We start from the raw sequence: 16,543 nt of genomic DNA on the forward strand, positions 1-16,543 counted from the left end.
ACTGAATAAATGTCCAGAATACATGGCTCTTTCATTCTGGAGGAGTACACCTTGAAAAGTGTAGCCCTTGAGCAGTCTCTTGAGGACTTACAGAGAGCCGCTCTCTAGAATGTGCTACTTTGTATCGTACAGTACTCACCAGATCAAGACTTTGTAGTTTGAAGCCATACACAGATCCTCTCTTGCTGCTGTTCATGTAGTTTCCCAGGGCTAAGATGATCTGTGCGAGTACAGAAAGTAAAGAATAAACATCTTAGCACCATACTAATGTGGCAGTGGTCAAGCAAAAGCTACTCGGTTTCCCTACATATTTGTTACACTAAGAGCATCTTTCGTCCATTGCCTACAATTGACCTGGATGATCTTTGTGCTATGAATATTTTGGGAAACTCACCACTGACTGCTAATGTGAAAGGATGCTTCTCTTCCAATTCAAACCAGCTAAATCATTGATGATGGACGATGAGAGAACCCTTACCTCTAGCATTCGTTTTAACTTGGGTGAAGACTTGACGGATGCGGACGCTGCGATGATGGCGTTGAGCTGCGGGGTTAGCATGTTGACGTTGTCTGAGAAGTTCCCTACGAACGTAATGATATTCATCCTCTGGGTGAGCCGTTCGATCTTGGAGAAGAAGAGCATGAATCGGTCCTCGTCCGTCAGCGCGTCCAGCGGTCGCCGCTCCCGCTCGTACTGACGCATCATCTTCCCCTCCGCCTCCGTTGGAAGGAAACGCATCAGACACTCCACGAAGTCCACCGGCAGGGCCTTCAGGTCGAAGCTATAGGGAGAGAAAGATAGTACAGGTTACAATACTGAAAGATTAGAAACATCAGACAGGACAGGTTTGAAACATCAAACAGGACAGGTTAGAAACATCAGACAGGACAGGTTAGAAACATCAGACAGGACAGGTTAGAAACATAAGACAGGACAGGTTAGAAACATCAGACAGGACAGGTTTGAAACATCAAACAGGACAGGTTAGAAACATCAGACAGGACAGGTTAGAAACATCAGACAGGACAGGTTTGAAACATCAAACAGGACAGGTTAGAAACATCAGACAGGACAGGTTTGAAACATCAAACAGGACAGGTTTGAAACATCAAACAGGACAGGTTAGAAACATCAGACAGGACAGGTTAGAAACATCAGACAGGACAGGTTAGTAACATCAGATAAGACAGGAGACAGGTTGGAAACATCAAACAGGACAGGTTGGAAACATCAGACAGGACAGGTTTGAAACATCAAACAGGACAGGTTAGAAACATCAGACAGGACAGGTTAGAAACATCAGACAGGACAGGTTAGAAACATCAGACAGGACAGGTTAGAAACATCAGACAGGACAGGTTAGTAACATCAGATAAGACAGGAGACAGGTTGGAAACATCAGACAGGACAGGAGACAGGTTGGAAACATCAGACAGGACAGGAGACAGGTTAGAAACATCAAACAGGACAGGTTAGAAACATCAGACAGGACAGGAGACAGGTTGGAAACATCAGACAGGACAGGTTAGAAACATCAGACAGGACAGGTTAGAAACATCAAACAGGACAGGTTGGAAACATCAGACAGGACAGGAGACAGGTTGGAAACATCAGACAGGACAGGAGACAGGTTGGAAACATCAGACAGGACAGGAGACAGGTTGGAAACATCAGACAGGACAGGAGACAGGTTGGAAACATCAGACAGGACAGGAGACAGGTTGGAAACATAAGCGCTAGCCAGCGGATGGGCCTCTTTTCTGAGTCTGGCTCCTCTCTAGGTTTCTTCCTAGGGAGTGTTTCCTTGCCACTGTGCTTCTGCTTGCTCTTTGAAAGTCTCGGCTGGTTACTGTAAAGCACTTTGTGACAACTGAATTGTTGATGTGATTAATTGATAGAGAGTGAGGTATAGGCTACAGTACATACGTCTGTATGGCTTTGCAGATCTCTTCAGTGCTCTTGTTGGCCTTCCTCAGGGTGATAGCCAGGTTCTTGGAGCGGTTTGCATCCAGCAGGGAGATCTTGTTGATAGCCTTCTGAGATACCTTGGTCTTGGGGCCACTCAGGTCCACCACTGGACCCTGGGCCTTGGTCTTAAACAGTTCCTCAAACTTCTCCACATCCAGGTCCTATAGACAGACAACACACACGACACACTCAGTCAAACGTGATACCTCAATGCATGTCCATTTTCTATGAGAAGGAGAATGTTTCATTCAATGAGTTAGGAGTGGGGCCTTGAATGAATTAGGAGTGGGGCCTTGAATGAATTAGGAGTGGGGCCTTGAATGAATTAGGAGTGGGGCCTTGAATGAATTAGGAGTGGGGCCTTGAATGAATTAGGTGTGGGGCATTAAATTAATTAGGAGTGGGGCCTTGAATTAATTAGTAGTGGGGTCTTGAATTAATTAGAAGTAGGGCTTTGAGGGCCTATTTTCCTGACCACCCAACATGACAAAGAACAACTCAGGCCCCTAGTTAAGAGGTAAACTGTCAGATGAAGGCCCCTAGTTAAGAGGTAAACTGTCAGATGAAGGCCCCTAGTTAAGATGTAAACTGTCAGATGAAGGCCCCTAATTAAGATGTAAACTGTCAGATGAAGGCCCGTAAAGGGATGTTTGTCCTGAACTGGTAGACTCACCTCTAGTACTCTTTCATCATCTATCTCACTGAAGACCGTACCGTTGATCTGGTTGGGTTTCAGAGCGGTCCAGTTGAATATAGGCAGACGGAACTTGGTCTTGATGGGCTTCTTGATCCTGATAGCTGCAAACCGACAAAATTAGAGTGCTTATTATTAATTTAAAGAACATCAGGAAAGCCATTACATTGAAAATCAGGACAGCTATTACATCGAAAGTCAGGACAGCCATTACATTGAAAATCAGGGCAGCCACTATATAGAAAATCAGGACAACCTTTACATAGAAAATCAGAACCATTACATAGAAAATCAGGACAACCATTACATAGAAAATCAGGACAACCATTACATAGAAAATCAGGACAACCATTACATAGAAAATCAGGACAATCATTACATAGAAAATCAGGACAACCATTACATAGAAAATCAGGCATATCACACAATCCGACTTGTATAGTGTACTGTATTCTTTTGAACACATTCTATACTCCACCTTAAGTATATTTAGATGCTGATACTAGCTCTTACCTGATAGGCCCATATTGAGGATGAAATTGGGAGCAGTTCCTGGTAGAGGCGGGGCCATAGGAGGGGGTGGGGGTGGGCATGGAGCATTCTCTCCTGTGGAACAGAAGACGAACACAGCATAAAACAACGGCAGTCTATAGAGCCATAATAAAATCTCAGGATTATGAATGTCTGTGAGAGAGACTAGTGGAGCTCTAACAGGCTGTATCAAATCAGTACAATGAATAAAAGATCAATCATATTGGTTTATGGTGGCATACACTAATTTTGTGCGTCCATCCAGCTGTGTGTGTTACCATAGTTCCTGGAACCATGCTGTAAACAGTGATTCTGAACCTTTCAGTGGGCCTCAGAATGGAAAAGGTTGAGAACCCCTGCTGTGAAGGACAAAGTGAATGGAAAGCCAACACAGTACACTTGGAGTCGGCACAATGATGTGAAAGACTATAACTGTGCATGGTAATGTACCTAGAGCAGAGGGAAGTGGAGGGGGGGGAGGAGGAGGTGGTGCTTCACTAGCCCTTGGTAGACTAGTCCCTGGTCCTCCTGGTCCTCCTGGCCCTGTTACTCCTCCAGGCCCCACTGAGAACCCTCCGTTCTGCCCAAAGTCACCGAGAGGCACCCCCGGACCTCCACCCCGTCCTCCTCCACCACCACCACCACCGCCCCCTCCCAGGGGCTCGATGGCGATGTCCCCGTCCGGCTGCTTGCGGAGGCGGATGGTCCCCTGCTGTTCCATCTCCAGCAGGCGCTTCTCGATGTTGAAGCTCCTCTGGAAGGCAGCGTCCTTCTCCTTGATCATCCTCCTCAGGGTGTGGACCTGGGTGTTGGTCGACTCGTACGTCTCCTGTTGGGTCAGACCACCAGGGGGAGACAGAGAGAGAAACCACACTATGATGACTCCACAAACTATACAGGATCATAATCACTCCATTTCCTGACAATCAATTTGCAATCATAGCATTCTTGCTAGAGCATAGTTGATCAAACATTAATGTCATTGCTGTACATATAGATCTCCAGGAGTTGTAAAACACTGTTACACAACAACATATTAATACAACATTGAGACATACTATTGCTGTTCTGAATCATACATTTGATACTGTATATGAGAAATAGAATGATAATTGAAATCGGTATCATAATCGTGATCCCCAGCTCATCTTACCCGTATGACGTGGAGATCCTTGTCCTTCTGCAGGAGCTGCTTCTCCAGGTCAGCCACTTTCATAATGGTCTCATTCTCCACATCCAGAAGCTTCTCTGTCACCTAGTACAGGGTGGACAGGAGGGTGAGCAAAGAAAGAGAAGGTAGGAGGCATGGAGAGTGAACAGATGGGACAAGAGGGATGGAGAAAGGGGAGGAGGAGATGAATTAAAGCATTGATCCAGTAAAGTCCAACGCGGGCATCTCGCCCAGATCCACTCCCTTTTTCTTTCTTTCTCGCTTTCTCTCTCTCTCTCTCTCCCCCCTCTCTCTCTCTCCTCTCTCTCTCTCTCTCTCCCCTCTCTCTCTCTCTCTCTCTTTCCCCTCTCTCTCTCCTCTCTCTCTCTCCCCTCTCTCTCTCTCTATTCTCTCTCTCTCTCTCTATTCTCTCTCTCTCTCTCTATTCTCTCTCTCTCTCTCTCTCTCCCCTCTCTCTCTCTCTATTCTCTCTCTCTCTCTCTCTCTCCCCTCTCTCTCTCTCTCTCTTTCTCTCTGTCTCTCTCTCTCTCTCTCCTGAACTGTAATCTCTGCAGCATTAATAAGAAATGTGATATAACTAGTAACATGACACAGGCAGTGTAAGTGAGGCTGAACTGACACAGTTTTCACTTTTGAATTTGGACAGATAACACGTGTTGTAAACTAAAGGGTGGAATGTTTCGCTCTCTTCCTCCCCCATAATTCCTGGTCCCTGAAAGCAGGGTTTGTTTTGAAATTCTTAGGATGACGGCACGTCTAACTCTGACCTTTCTGTCATTGGAACAGTTTGGTGGATTGTTTCCTTGTATTACTGACGGACTGACACCAGAAAAGACAATAGTGATGTACCTGATTACTTTGTTCAGAAGGGAAAAGGACACATATAGAATTCATGGTCAGTCTAGTGGTCAGTCTGGTGGTCAGCCTGGTGGTCATTCTGGTGGTCAGCCTGGTGGTCAGTCTGGTGGTCAGTCTGGTGGTCTGGTAGTCAGTCTGGTGCTCAGTCTGGTGGTCTGGTGGTCAGTCTGGTGGTCAGTCTGGTGGTCTTTCTGGTGGTCAGCCTGGTGGTCATTCTGGTGGTCAGTCTGGTGGTCAGTCTGGTGGTCAGCCTGGTGGTCAGCCTGGTGGTAATTCTGGTGGTCAGTCTGGTGGTCAGCCTGGTGATCAGCCTGGTGGTCAGTCTGGTGGTCAGTCTGGTGGTCAGTCTGGTGGTCTGGTGGTTCTTACGTGGGACAGGTGTTCCTCCAGTTCCTCCACCTTCTCCAGAGCCACATTCTTGGTCTCCGCGTCCTCCAGCAGCCCGCCCACATCAAACACATTGTCCAGGTAGGCCTGAATCTGGACTGACAGCTTGTCACTCTCTGTGTACTTGGATTTCTGTAGGGAGAGAAGGAGAGATTCAGGTCAGTGAGTCACAGTAAGACACATACCTTAGAGGTATATGTGAAGGTACCTTAGAGGTAACATTTTAAAGGCATCTTGGAAAAAGGACAGAACTTAAAATGACCATTTCCACTTCCTGCCTTCAAATGCGATATCAAAAGGCATAAGAAATAGCCTATGTATGGCTCCTTGGAGACTTCATTCAAGTAGATGTTGGGCCAGAAGTTTTTCCTGACCTGACCAGGTCAAATCCAGGCCCTGGTTTTAGTGACTGTTCATGAACACATGATTTACATGAATTATTATATTGTAATTATAGCGTCCTCCATACCTCCAGGTAGTCGTCAAGGCCCAGCTTGGTGAACTCATACTGCAGGTGAACCCTGAAGTTCATGTCTTCTACTGAGTGAACCATGATGTTGATGAACTGCATGCAGGCCACCATGAAGTCGATGTTCCCATCCTCCACACGGAAATAGTCCATCAGCTTCTCAAAGCGATGCTTCTCCTTGCACACCTGAAAAGGAAAAGAATGAGTATGTATTAGATCAATACAGAGCTGAGTATCTTTTGGGGAGGTTTGCCAAGCAGTGAAAAAAGTAATCTTCCAGTCCAGTAGAGTAGGACGCAGTTCAGTTATGTTCCCTTCTGAACCACTTCAGTGTCCGATATGGTCCAATATTTTTTATATAAATTTGACATAATGTATGGCTGTCTCTTTGTAAAATACAGTTCCTGTGCTGTATTACAGAGTCTCAGGTTAGAGAGTGACTATTTACCTTTTATTTTTATTTTGAATTACTGATCATCTTCCTTCCCAACAGAATGCCTAATGAAACCCTAAGAAAGTTGACATTAAAGGCATTAAATATATTTGAAATTACATTTATCATGGAAGTACTTCAATAGACTTCAGTATATTCATGAAGTATGATAAAAACAACAAAAAATGCCACCTGGTATGCCAAGGATATGAGTGTCAACACACTCCATTTGGAATGAAAATACCTCCTGATTATAGGAATTCATGGGAAGGGAACATAAGAAAATAAGGCAAAGGGATAAAGATCTCGCCAGACACACACACACACACACACACACACACACACACACATAAACGATTACACACACACACACAAACGATTACACACACACACACACACAAACGATTACACACACACACACACACACACACACACACACACACAAACACAGAGCTGATTTCCCAACCTAAAGATAACCCTCAGATTTGAATAAAGACACAATCCCTTATTCCATATCAGCATTCTTTAACCTAGAGTTGTTGTGCTGTAATAAATACTTAATTACAGTACTAATATGGCTATAAACCAGGTCTGCTTCCCAAATGGCACCCTATCTCCTATATACTGCACTATTTTTTACAAGGGCCCAAAACATTTCAGTAATGTGTCAACTGTCATTATGATGACATTTTTAAATCCCACTACAAAGCTATTGGTTGAATCCCACATTATTGTGACTGGGTGGCTGATTAAAGCATTGGGGCTCTGCAGATTGCTCAGAGTAATTGGGTTGTTCCGGTGTTTAGATGACTATTCAGGCTGTAAAGGCTAAGCAAACCTTTGTGATCCACTCACTCCCAAAGTTGAACCTTATCAAGGTCACCTCATATCTGATGGCTTAATGAGACTAATAGCCCTATACATGGCAGGGTTTTGGCCTTTGCAGAACTGTGTTCAAGTAGTATTTGCTTTATTGATTGAGCTTGCATGGCACAATGGAACTAGTGGAATAGTCCCTATTAGGGTGACCGTATTGCCGCCACACCGGCATGACGTTTAGTCACGGTAATTAGGCTTCTCCAAGCTCTGATGCTGCTGATGGTCATTAGTAGTCTACCAAACTTGCTAACTGCCTGGTACTCAGCACTCTATTGTCCCTCTAATCACTCTGACATCAATGCAAATGTACCTGAAAATCTAATCTAACACTCCATGAGAGCCCATAAGCTCATGTTCTGCAACATTTCTATAGGCTATAAAATTGCAGGAGAAAACAGAGCGATGGGAGCTCCCATCAGCATTCTATAGGCTGGGCCTACTATATCTATTTCTCTACTTTCCTAATATTAAGCACATTGCATATATTTACAACAGGAGTATAGCCCACCTGGCTGGTATGAAAATAAACCACAGGGGGAAAACATCCTCCATTCGCTATTTAAGTGTATAGATGACATGTATTTTTTCCGCTGCCCCTGTTTCGATACAGATGCATGATAATGGTCCATTCTAAATCAAAACAAATGTCATACGTATATTATTTAGCATATGTAAAGACAAGATTAAATCAGGAATAGTCTGATGTGTGAGACTATGTGTGAGATGTGTGACAATATTAGCCTATCACTTGTGAATTATATATTATCACTTGTGAATGATGCCCAGCATAAGAAACATTGCCTTTTTTTGTGACTTGTTGGAATCATAGTCGCACACCTCATGTAGCCTAGCCCATAGGCCTATATGTTTTAATAATGTCAGTATCACACCTCATGTAGCCTAGCCCATAGGCCTATATGTTTTAATAAGGTTAGTATCACACCTCATGTAGCCTAGCCCATAGGCCTATATGTTTTAATAAGGCTAGTATCACACCTCATGTAGCCTAGCCCATAGGCCTATATGTTTTAATAAGGCTAGTATCACACCTCATGTAGCCTAGCCCATAGGTCTATATGTTTTAATAAGGCTAGTATCACACCTCATGTAGTCTAACCCATAGGCCTATATGTTTTAATAAGGCTAGTATCACACCTCATGTAGCCTAGCCCATAGGCCTATATGTTTTAATAAGGTTAGTATCACACCTCATGTAGCCTAGCCCATAGGCCTATATGTTTTAATAAGGCTAGTATCACACCTCATGTAGCCTAGCCCATAGGCCTATATGTTTTAATAAGGTCAGTATCACACCTCATGTAGTCTAGCCCATAGGCCTATATGTTTTAATAAGGCTAGTATCACACCTCATGTAGTCTAGCCCATAGGCCTATATGTTTTAATAATGTCAGTATCACACCTCATGTAGCCTAGCCCATAGGCCTATATGTTTTAATAAGGTTAGTATCACAGTATGTAGTCTAGCCCATTGATAAGGTGTGTATCACAGCTAAAGTGGCCAAATAACTTTAATGAAGCACTTTAATCCGCTTGACAAGGGGTGTAGAGCCTAACTGGCATATTGTCACAAACATCATAATAAGTGGACCAAAGCGCAGTGTGATCTGTGTTCCACATCTTTTTATTACTAAGTGAAACTCACAGCAAAACAAAAACAATACATCTCAAACGAACCGTGACGCTAACAATAGTGCTAATTGGCAACTATCCATAGTCAAGATCCCACAAAGCATGAAGGGGAAATGGCTGCTTAAATATGATCCCCAATCAGAGACAACAACAAACAGCTGCCTCTGATTGGGAACCATATCTGGCCAACATAGAAACATAATCCCCTAAATGACCGACCCTTGTCACACCCCGACCTAACCAACATAAAGAATAAAACGTTTTCTATGGTCAGGTCGTGACACATATATAAGCAGCGTGTGAGTTTCTAGTTTGGGGAAGATCATTTCTAGCATAAATATGTACCTTCATAATAAAAGCATTACATGTATGATTGCATTTGCGGTCACTTTTGATAATGGTGTTTCCCACTAATGGAACATTTACATTTATAGCCTACTGCCATGTGCGCCTTGCTGAGCTTATAATGTGAAGGAATAGCCTAATAATGATCAACATTTTAAGCTAAACGTTCTGATCTGTTGCGTCAGCCACATTGCATAAAAAAGGTTTGTATTAATTTGGGATCTATCACATCCCACAACTGACCCAGACTATGTTTGAAATAATTATTTCTCGCACAGAATAGAGTAGGTTGGCTTTTGTACTATGGGGATAGTAGATTGAGATAGGCTGGTGCTTTTGCTGTTTGTTAGGCCTACTCATCTTGTTGGCTGACGAAAAGTAAATGTGGACAGTTCTTCCAATATCTTCCATTTGCACCTCGGAATTGGATAAGGACGCCCGCGGTTGCGTCCCGTCACGTGACGGAGAGGCGTGTGAGTGAGACGCTTCGGATACGGCAGCACACTCAGGGAGAAGGGCACAATGCAGCACTCCGGGACGCAGAAGGCATGGATGTTTTTAGGGTGCATTACGGCCACAAAGGGGATGCCGCTGTGAAATTCGAGGCATTATCAGGTGCTTGTCAAATTGTGAATGAGATACTATTGGAGTGTGTACAGCCTGTGCAGAAAACAAAGAGACCAAGCCTTTCAAGCCTTTTTCAAATCATCATTAGAGTCTCATCATGCAGCCTAACAATGTTACAAATCAAAACATATAGGCCAACGTTTGTAGAACAACTAAAGTTACATGAATAACTCTAAAATAAACATATAGGAGGACCTATTTCTTTGTTAACCTCTTGGGTGTAGGGGGCAGTATTTTGATGTTTGGATGAAAAACGTACCCAAATGAAACTGCCTATTTCTCAGGCACAGAATCTAGAATATGCAACACTCTAAAGTTTCCAAAACTGCCAAAATATTGTATGTGAGTATAACAGAACTGATATTGCAGGCGAAAACCAGGAAAATCCAAAGAGGAAATGCCTTCTATTTTGAAAGCTCCCTGTTCCATAGCATGCCTTCCCTCCATTTAAAGGGATATCAACCAGATTAATTTTCCTATGGCTCCCACGTGGTCTGAACAGTCTTTAGACATAGTTTCAGGCTTTTATTCTGAAAAATTAGTGAGAAACATTGCGTCAGTGGATGGCTGGGTGCCAGCAGAGTTTTGCATGCGCAAGTAGCTTGGAGCAGACATTTTCTCTCTCTCTCCTATTGAAAAAGCTACAGTCCGGTTTAAATATGATCGATTATTTATTGTAAAAACAACCTGAGGATTGATTATAAAATACGTTTGACATGTTTCTACGAACTTTACGGCTACTATTTGGAATTTTCGTCTGCCCCGTCGTGACCGCTCGAGCCTGTGGATTTCTGAACATAATGCGCCAACCAAATGGAGGTATTTTGGATATGAAAATAATCTTTATTGAACAAAAGGAACATTTATTGTTTAACTGTAAGGGTTCTCGTCCTCCTCTTCTGATGAGGAGTAGCGAGAAGGATCGGAGGACCAATGCGCAGCGTGGTAAGTGTCCATAATGTTTTAAATAAAGACAATAGAACACTCGAACAAAACAATAAACGATGACGTGAATATACAAAACCGAAACAGTACCGTGTGGACCAAACACTCACACGGAAAACAAACACCCACAACCCAAAAGTGAAACCCAGGCTACCTAAGTATGATTCTCAATCAGGGACAATGATTGACAGCTGCCTCTGATTGAGAACCATACTAGGCCGAACACAGGAATCCCAAATTATAGAAAAACTAACATAGACAAGCCAACCAACTCACGCCCTGACCATACTAAAACAAAGATATAATAACAGAACTAAGGTCAGAACGTGACAGTAACTGGGAGTCTCGTGAGTGCAAACATCCAAAGATCATCAAAGGAAAGCGATTCATTTTATTGCTTTTCTGACTCTCGTGACCAATCTACTTTGCTGCTAGCTGTTTGTAATGTTTTGTCTGCTGAGAGAGATGTCCTTACATAAACGCTTGGATAGCTTTCGTCAAAAGGCTTTTTTGAAATCTGACATGCCAGGTGGATTAATAACAAGCTACGCTGTGTTTTGCTATATTGCACTTGTGATTTCAAGAAAATTAAATATTTTTTGTAATTTAATTTGAATTTGGCGCTCTGCAATTAGCGGATGTTAACGAAAATGATCCCGCTAGCGGGATGGGTGCGCCAAGAATTTAACCGCTCAACACAGAATAGCCGCATGTGCGCACTCCCTCAAATCGTTTGGAGAAAATATTTATAATACTTATTTTACACCATAATTTGCAAATAAATTCATAAAAAATCCTACAATGTGATTTTCTTTCTCATTTTGTCTGTCATAGTTGAAGTGTACCTATGATGAAAATTACAGGCCTCTCTCATATTTTTAAGTGGGAGAACTTGCACAATTGGTGGCTGACTAAATACTTTTTTGCCCCACTGTATGTGTGAATGCTAGGAGATGCTAAATGTGTTTATGTTAATTTAAGGGTCAATCACCATGAGACTGACAGTTATTTGCTTGACAATCACCAGCTGACTACATTTTGTGACCACCACAGCCCTAAACCCGATCCACCTGGCACACAATCAAACCCTGAAAGTATCTGAATCAGATCTGGTGGATGAACTATTGTTAGCATTTTCCTGTAGATGTGTGCTGTACTGCACCTCTTTGAAGTTGTCGAAGGCAGAGAGTATGATCTCATGGCCTCCTCTAACCAGACACACCGCAGCCAGCAGCTCCAGAACCAGGGCTTTAGTCCTGTAGACAAAACAAAAAACAAACTGTATTCCACCTGTATGTGGTTCATGTCCACCACACTATGGCTTTGATACATTTAATCTTTAAAGATATGTCATCTCTCCATCAACTGTATACATTCTAAACACTTGGTAAAGCACTGCATGAAGACATAGAGAAGCTGTAATGCATAAATCCATACTTTGATGTTTAACACCCACATAGAAGCAGGATAGCAGGGACGGATCGCGGCTCTAGCAGAACTTATGCTAAAAGAGGTCATTATGATGCTTAAACACTGTAATCCCCTCTATACTAAACATTCCTCTAACAAACTGGATGTATAACGGGGCTTGTCCCAAATGGCACCCTATTCCCTAAATTGTGCACTACTTTTGACCAGCGGCCTATTGGCCCTTCTCAAAAGTTGTGCACTAAATAAGGAATAGGGTGCAATTTTGGATGCAAATCAATCTTTTGCCAGATGGGAGCCCCCCCCCCCCCAACTTCACAGAGAATGCCGATGGGAGCCCCCCGCGCCCCGTGGAGAAGGAGAGGTGTATCATATGAATAGGCTGATCAAATGTTTCACCTTTTGCCTGACCTACACCTTGATCTACACCCTGACCCACCCTTAATACTCTCAAGCTGGGGAGGTGGCCTGAGTTCTTACCTTGACTTCTTATTGTGGGTCAGACTTGTGCATACAAGGACTGCCTCCTTGCTTGGCTCATCCTCACTTGTGACAAGGGTTCTCTCTGCACTATCTTGGTTTGTATATGAATCTTTATAAGAATCTTTTAAAATGGCTATTCTCAAGCTAAGGAGGCAGGGCCGGGCCTGAGTTCTGCTCACCTCGAGTTCCTATTGTTCAGACTGAGGGCTATTTCGTTGACTGCGTGTGCGTGCGACATGACCAGGTTGAAGCCATACTGGAGATAGAGGAAACAGAGATACAACCAGATGTGGTCAAACAGAAGAACACTCTCCTCTGTGGCGGCTCATACAGGAAACGTCACACACATCTACAGCAGACACAGCAGACTCTTAAATAGAAAATTAGGCTGCATATGCCCTTTCCATTTGTTTTGTAACGAGAGAGAATAGTGATTTGTGGTTATAATGTATATTGGTGACAGGGGGTTGCTTTGATAGTGGATATCCCCAGTCAGTACCTGGTAGTTCATTATGGCTCGCAAGCACATGATGCAAACGTGCACGTCGTCCTTCTGGCTCACGAGTAGTGAGTTCTTGATGGTTTTGCTGTTCGGTGCTGTGCCATAGCTGCAACAGAGGGCAAAGGTCAACAACAACATGTTTTTATTCTATGTTTAGTTATCATACGACAAAAACAACAACCACAACAACAACAATGTATGATTCCACTTCATTCTTCTTGGTTGATCTAAACAGTCAGAGCCCATCTTCATTGTGTGTTCATAATGTGTTTTGTGACATCTTGATTTGGAACAGCAGGAAGTGAGGTATAAATGAGGCTCAGTGCTGTACAATATCTGGCAGCCATGTGACTGTATCTACTGGGTTTGTGCTCCAGCACCACCAAGCTCAAAGTGAATCACAGAGGGTATTTGGCAGAGCAGAGGGACCCGAAATGACCCATGTGGTTACTGATGCATTCTGGGTGGTTTCCTGACACCCGTTTGTCCCCAGGCTTATGTCTGCTCATCACAGAGCAGTCTATCCTCCACATCCTCTCATCTTTCTGTCTCTCTCTTTTCTCGCCTATTTCTTTTCTGCTTCTGCTTTTTGATACAGAATCTCCTGGGTCTCCTCTCTTTGGCTTGATGTGCTCACTGGATGAAGAATCACAGGGCAGACGGCCCACATGTGGAGCTCAGAACAGCTGGGCCTAATCTGTCCATGACAGAACAGTGGAACACATCTGGATGGAGGAAGATCATCAAACATGGAAGGAAACGCACAGTGCAGATGACCAAAAAACAACCATTCTGTCTCCGTCTGTCCCTGTAACAGCAGACAGATTAACCCATAACCCCCTGCAGTGAGTTCAGGAGTGATGACACACACCCCATCACTTATCATCTTATCCTATCACGTCCTCTCCAGACCCAGGCCACTCAACATCATGCCACCATCATCATCATCATCATAGCAGAGGACTAGCTGACATGCTAACATGCTGACATACGTCAGGGCCAAGGGTTAGTGGAGCAAGGCACAGTAACAGCAGCAACACAGTAGTAAACGATACGTACCGGAGAACAGACTGGCGCGCAGAGCGGACCAGCGTGTTACAGAAAGGCTGAGTGCTGCCCTGATGGAGATCCTCTATAGACCTACTCCAGGACTTAGACTTGTCCAGGGAAATCTCCTCCCCCATCTCCAGACCCTCAAAATTCAACCTGGGCAACGGACGGACAGACAAGCAGAAGGACGGACGGACGGACAGACAGACAGACAGACAGACAGACAGACAGACAGACAGACAGACAGACAGACAGACAGACAGACAGACAGACAGACAGACAGACAGACAGACAGACAGACAGACAGACAGACAGACAGACAGACAGACAGACAGACAGACAGACAGACAGACAGACAGACAGACAGACAGACAGACAGACAGACAGACAGACAGACAGACAGACAGACAGACAGACAGACAGACAGACAGACAGACAGACAGACAGACAGACAGACAGACAGACAGACAGACAGACAGACAGACAGACAGACAGACAGACAGACAGACAGACAGACAGACAGACAGACAGACAGACAGACAGACAGACAGACAGACAGACAGACAGACAGACAGACAGACAGACAGACAGACAGACAGACAGACAGACAGACAGACAGACAGACAGACAGACAGACAGACAGACAGACAGACAGACAGACAGACAGACAGACAGACAGACAGACAGACAGACAGACAGACAGACAGACAGACAGACAGACAGACAGACAGACAGACAGACAGACAGACAGACAGACAGACAGACAGACAGACAGACAGACAGACAGACAGACAGACAGACAGACAGACAGACAGACAGACAGACAGACAGACAGACAGACAGACAGACAGACAGACAGACAGACAGACAGACAGACAGACAGACAGACAGACAGACAGACAGACAGACAGACAGACAGACAGACAGACAGACAGACAGACAGACAGACAGACAGACAGACAGACAGACAGACAGACAGACAGACAGACAGACAGACAGACAGACAGACAGACAGACAGACAGACAGACAGACAGACAGACAGACAGACAGACAGACAGACAGACAGACAGACAGACAGACAGACAGACAGACAGACAGACAGACAGACAGACAGACAGACAGACAGACAGACAGACAGACAGACAGACAGACAGACAGACAGACAGACAGACAGACAGACAGACAGACAGACAGACAGACAGACAGACAGACAGACAGACAGACAGACAGACAGACAGACAGACAGACAGACAGACAGACAGACAGACAGACAGACAGACAGACAGACAGACAGACAGACAGACAGACAGACAGACAGACAGACAGACAGACAGACAGACAGACAGACAGACAGACAGACAGACAGACAGACAGACAGACAGACAGACAGACAGACAGACAGACAGACAGACAGACAGACAGACAGACAGACAGACAGACAGACAGACAGACAGACAGACAGACAGACAGACAGACAGACAGACAGACAGACAGACAGACAGACAGACAGACAGACAGACAGACAGACAGACAGACAGACAGACAGACAGAACAGACAGACAGACAGACAGACAGACAGACAGACAGACAGACAGACAGACAGACAGACAGACAGACAGACAGACAGACAGACAGAAGACAGACAGACAGACAGACAGACAGACAGACAGACAGACAGACAGACAGACAGACAGACAGACAGACAGACAGACAGACAGACAGACAGACAGACAGACAGACAGACAGACAGACAGACAGACAGACAGACAGACAGACAGACAGACAGACAGACAGACAGACAGACAGACAGACAGACAGACAGATGGGCAGAAGGGGGTCGAGGTAGATTAGGTTAGAAATGCAGCTTGGTAAAAGGTCAAAGGTTATGTTATACAGTAGAACTGCACAGTAAAGCTTAGTGCAACAAAGAGGTGACAGGCTCAGTCATTCCCATTCAGGTCCATAATATGCCAGCATGACAATATAAAAGCACAGACAATCAAGTCCAACCTATTTATTCCTTGTGTCACTACTTCTATTTTATTGAATTTTCTATCTTTATCTTTTATTCTGCATTGTTGGAAAAATACCCATAAGCAATGTTCCCTCTAAGATGCGCCA

The 16,543-nt window shown here is 44.2% G+C and overlaps 1 protein-coding gene across 3 annotated transcripts in view; it reads right to left on the reverse strand.

Annotated features, from left to right (window-relative positions):
• Nucleotides 1-16,543, reverse strand: part of LOC109878414 (formin-like protein 3) — a 91,539-nt gene that overhangs the window by 13,509 nt on the left and 61,487 nt on the right. For all 3 annotated transcript variants that reach the window (XR_004203716.1, XM_031794593.1, XM_031794594.1), the window contains exons 5-17: nucleotides 14,431-14,577; nucleotides 13,369-13,477; nucleotides 13,049-13,125; nucleotides 12,121-12,214; nucleotides 6,080-6,265; nucleotides 5,593-5,742; nucleotides 4,348-4,449; nucleotides 3,645-4,023; nucleotides 3,177-3,269; nucleotides 2,643-2,767; nucleotides 1,928-2,130; nucleotides 479-782; nucleotides 140-220 (exon numbers count right to left, since the gene is read on the reverse strand). Coding sequence is in view for 2 of the 3 variants with exons in the window: in XM_031794593.1 (XP_031650453.1) it covers nucleotides 140-220; nucleotides 479-782; nucleotides 1,928-2,130; nucleotides 2,643-2,767; nucleotides 3,177-3,269; nucleotides 3,645-4,023; nucleotides 4,348-4,449; nucleotides 5,593-5,742; nucleotides 6,080-6,265; nucleotides 12,121-12,214; nucleotides 13,049-13,125; nucleotides 13,369-13,477; nucleotides 14,431-14,577 (2,050 nt within the window). In the remaining variant the exon portion in view is untranslated. The remainder of the gene's footprint in view (nucleotides 1-139; nucleotides 221-478; nucleotides 783-1,927; nucleotides 2,131-2,642; nucleotides 2,768-3,176; nucleotides 3,270-3,644; nucleotides 4,024-4,347; nucleotides 4,450-5,592; nucleotides 5,743-6,079; nucleotides 6,266-12,120; nucleotides 12,215-13,048; nucleotides 13,126-13,368; nucleotides 13,478-14,430; nucleotides 14,578-16,543) is intronic.

The sequence above is a fragment of the Oncorhynchus kisutch genome, linkage group LG17, assembly GCF_002021735.2.
Source record: "Oncorhynchus kisutch isolate 150728-3 linkage group LG17, Okis_V2, whole genome shotgun sequence".
In the NCBI taxonomy this organism is placed as follows: Eukaryota; Metazoa; Chordata; class Actinopteri; order Salmoniformes; family Salmonidae; genus Oncorhynchus; species Oncorhynchus kisutch.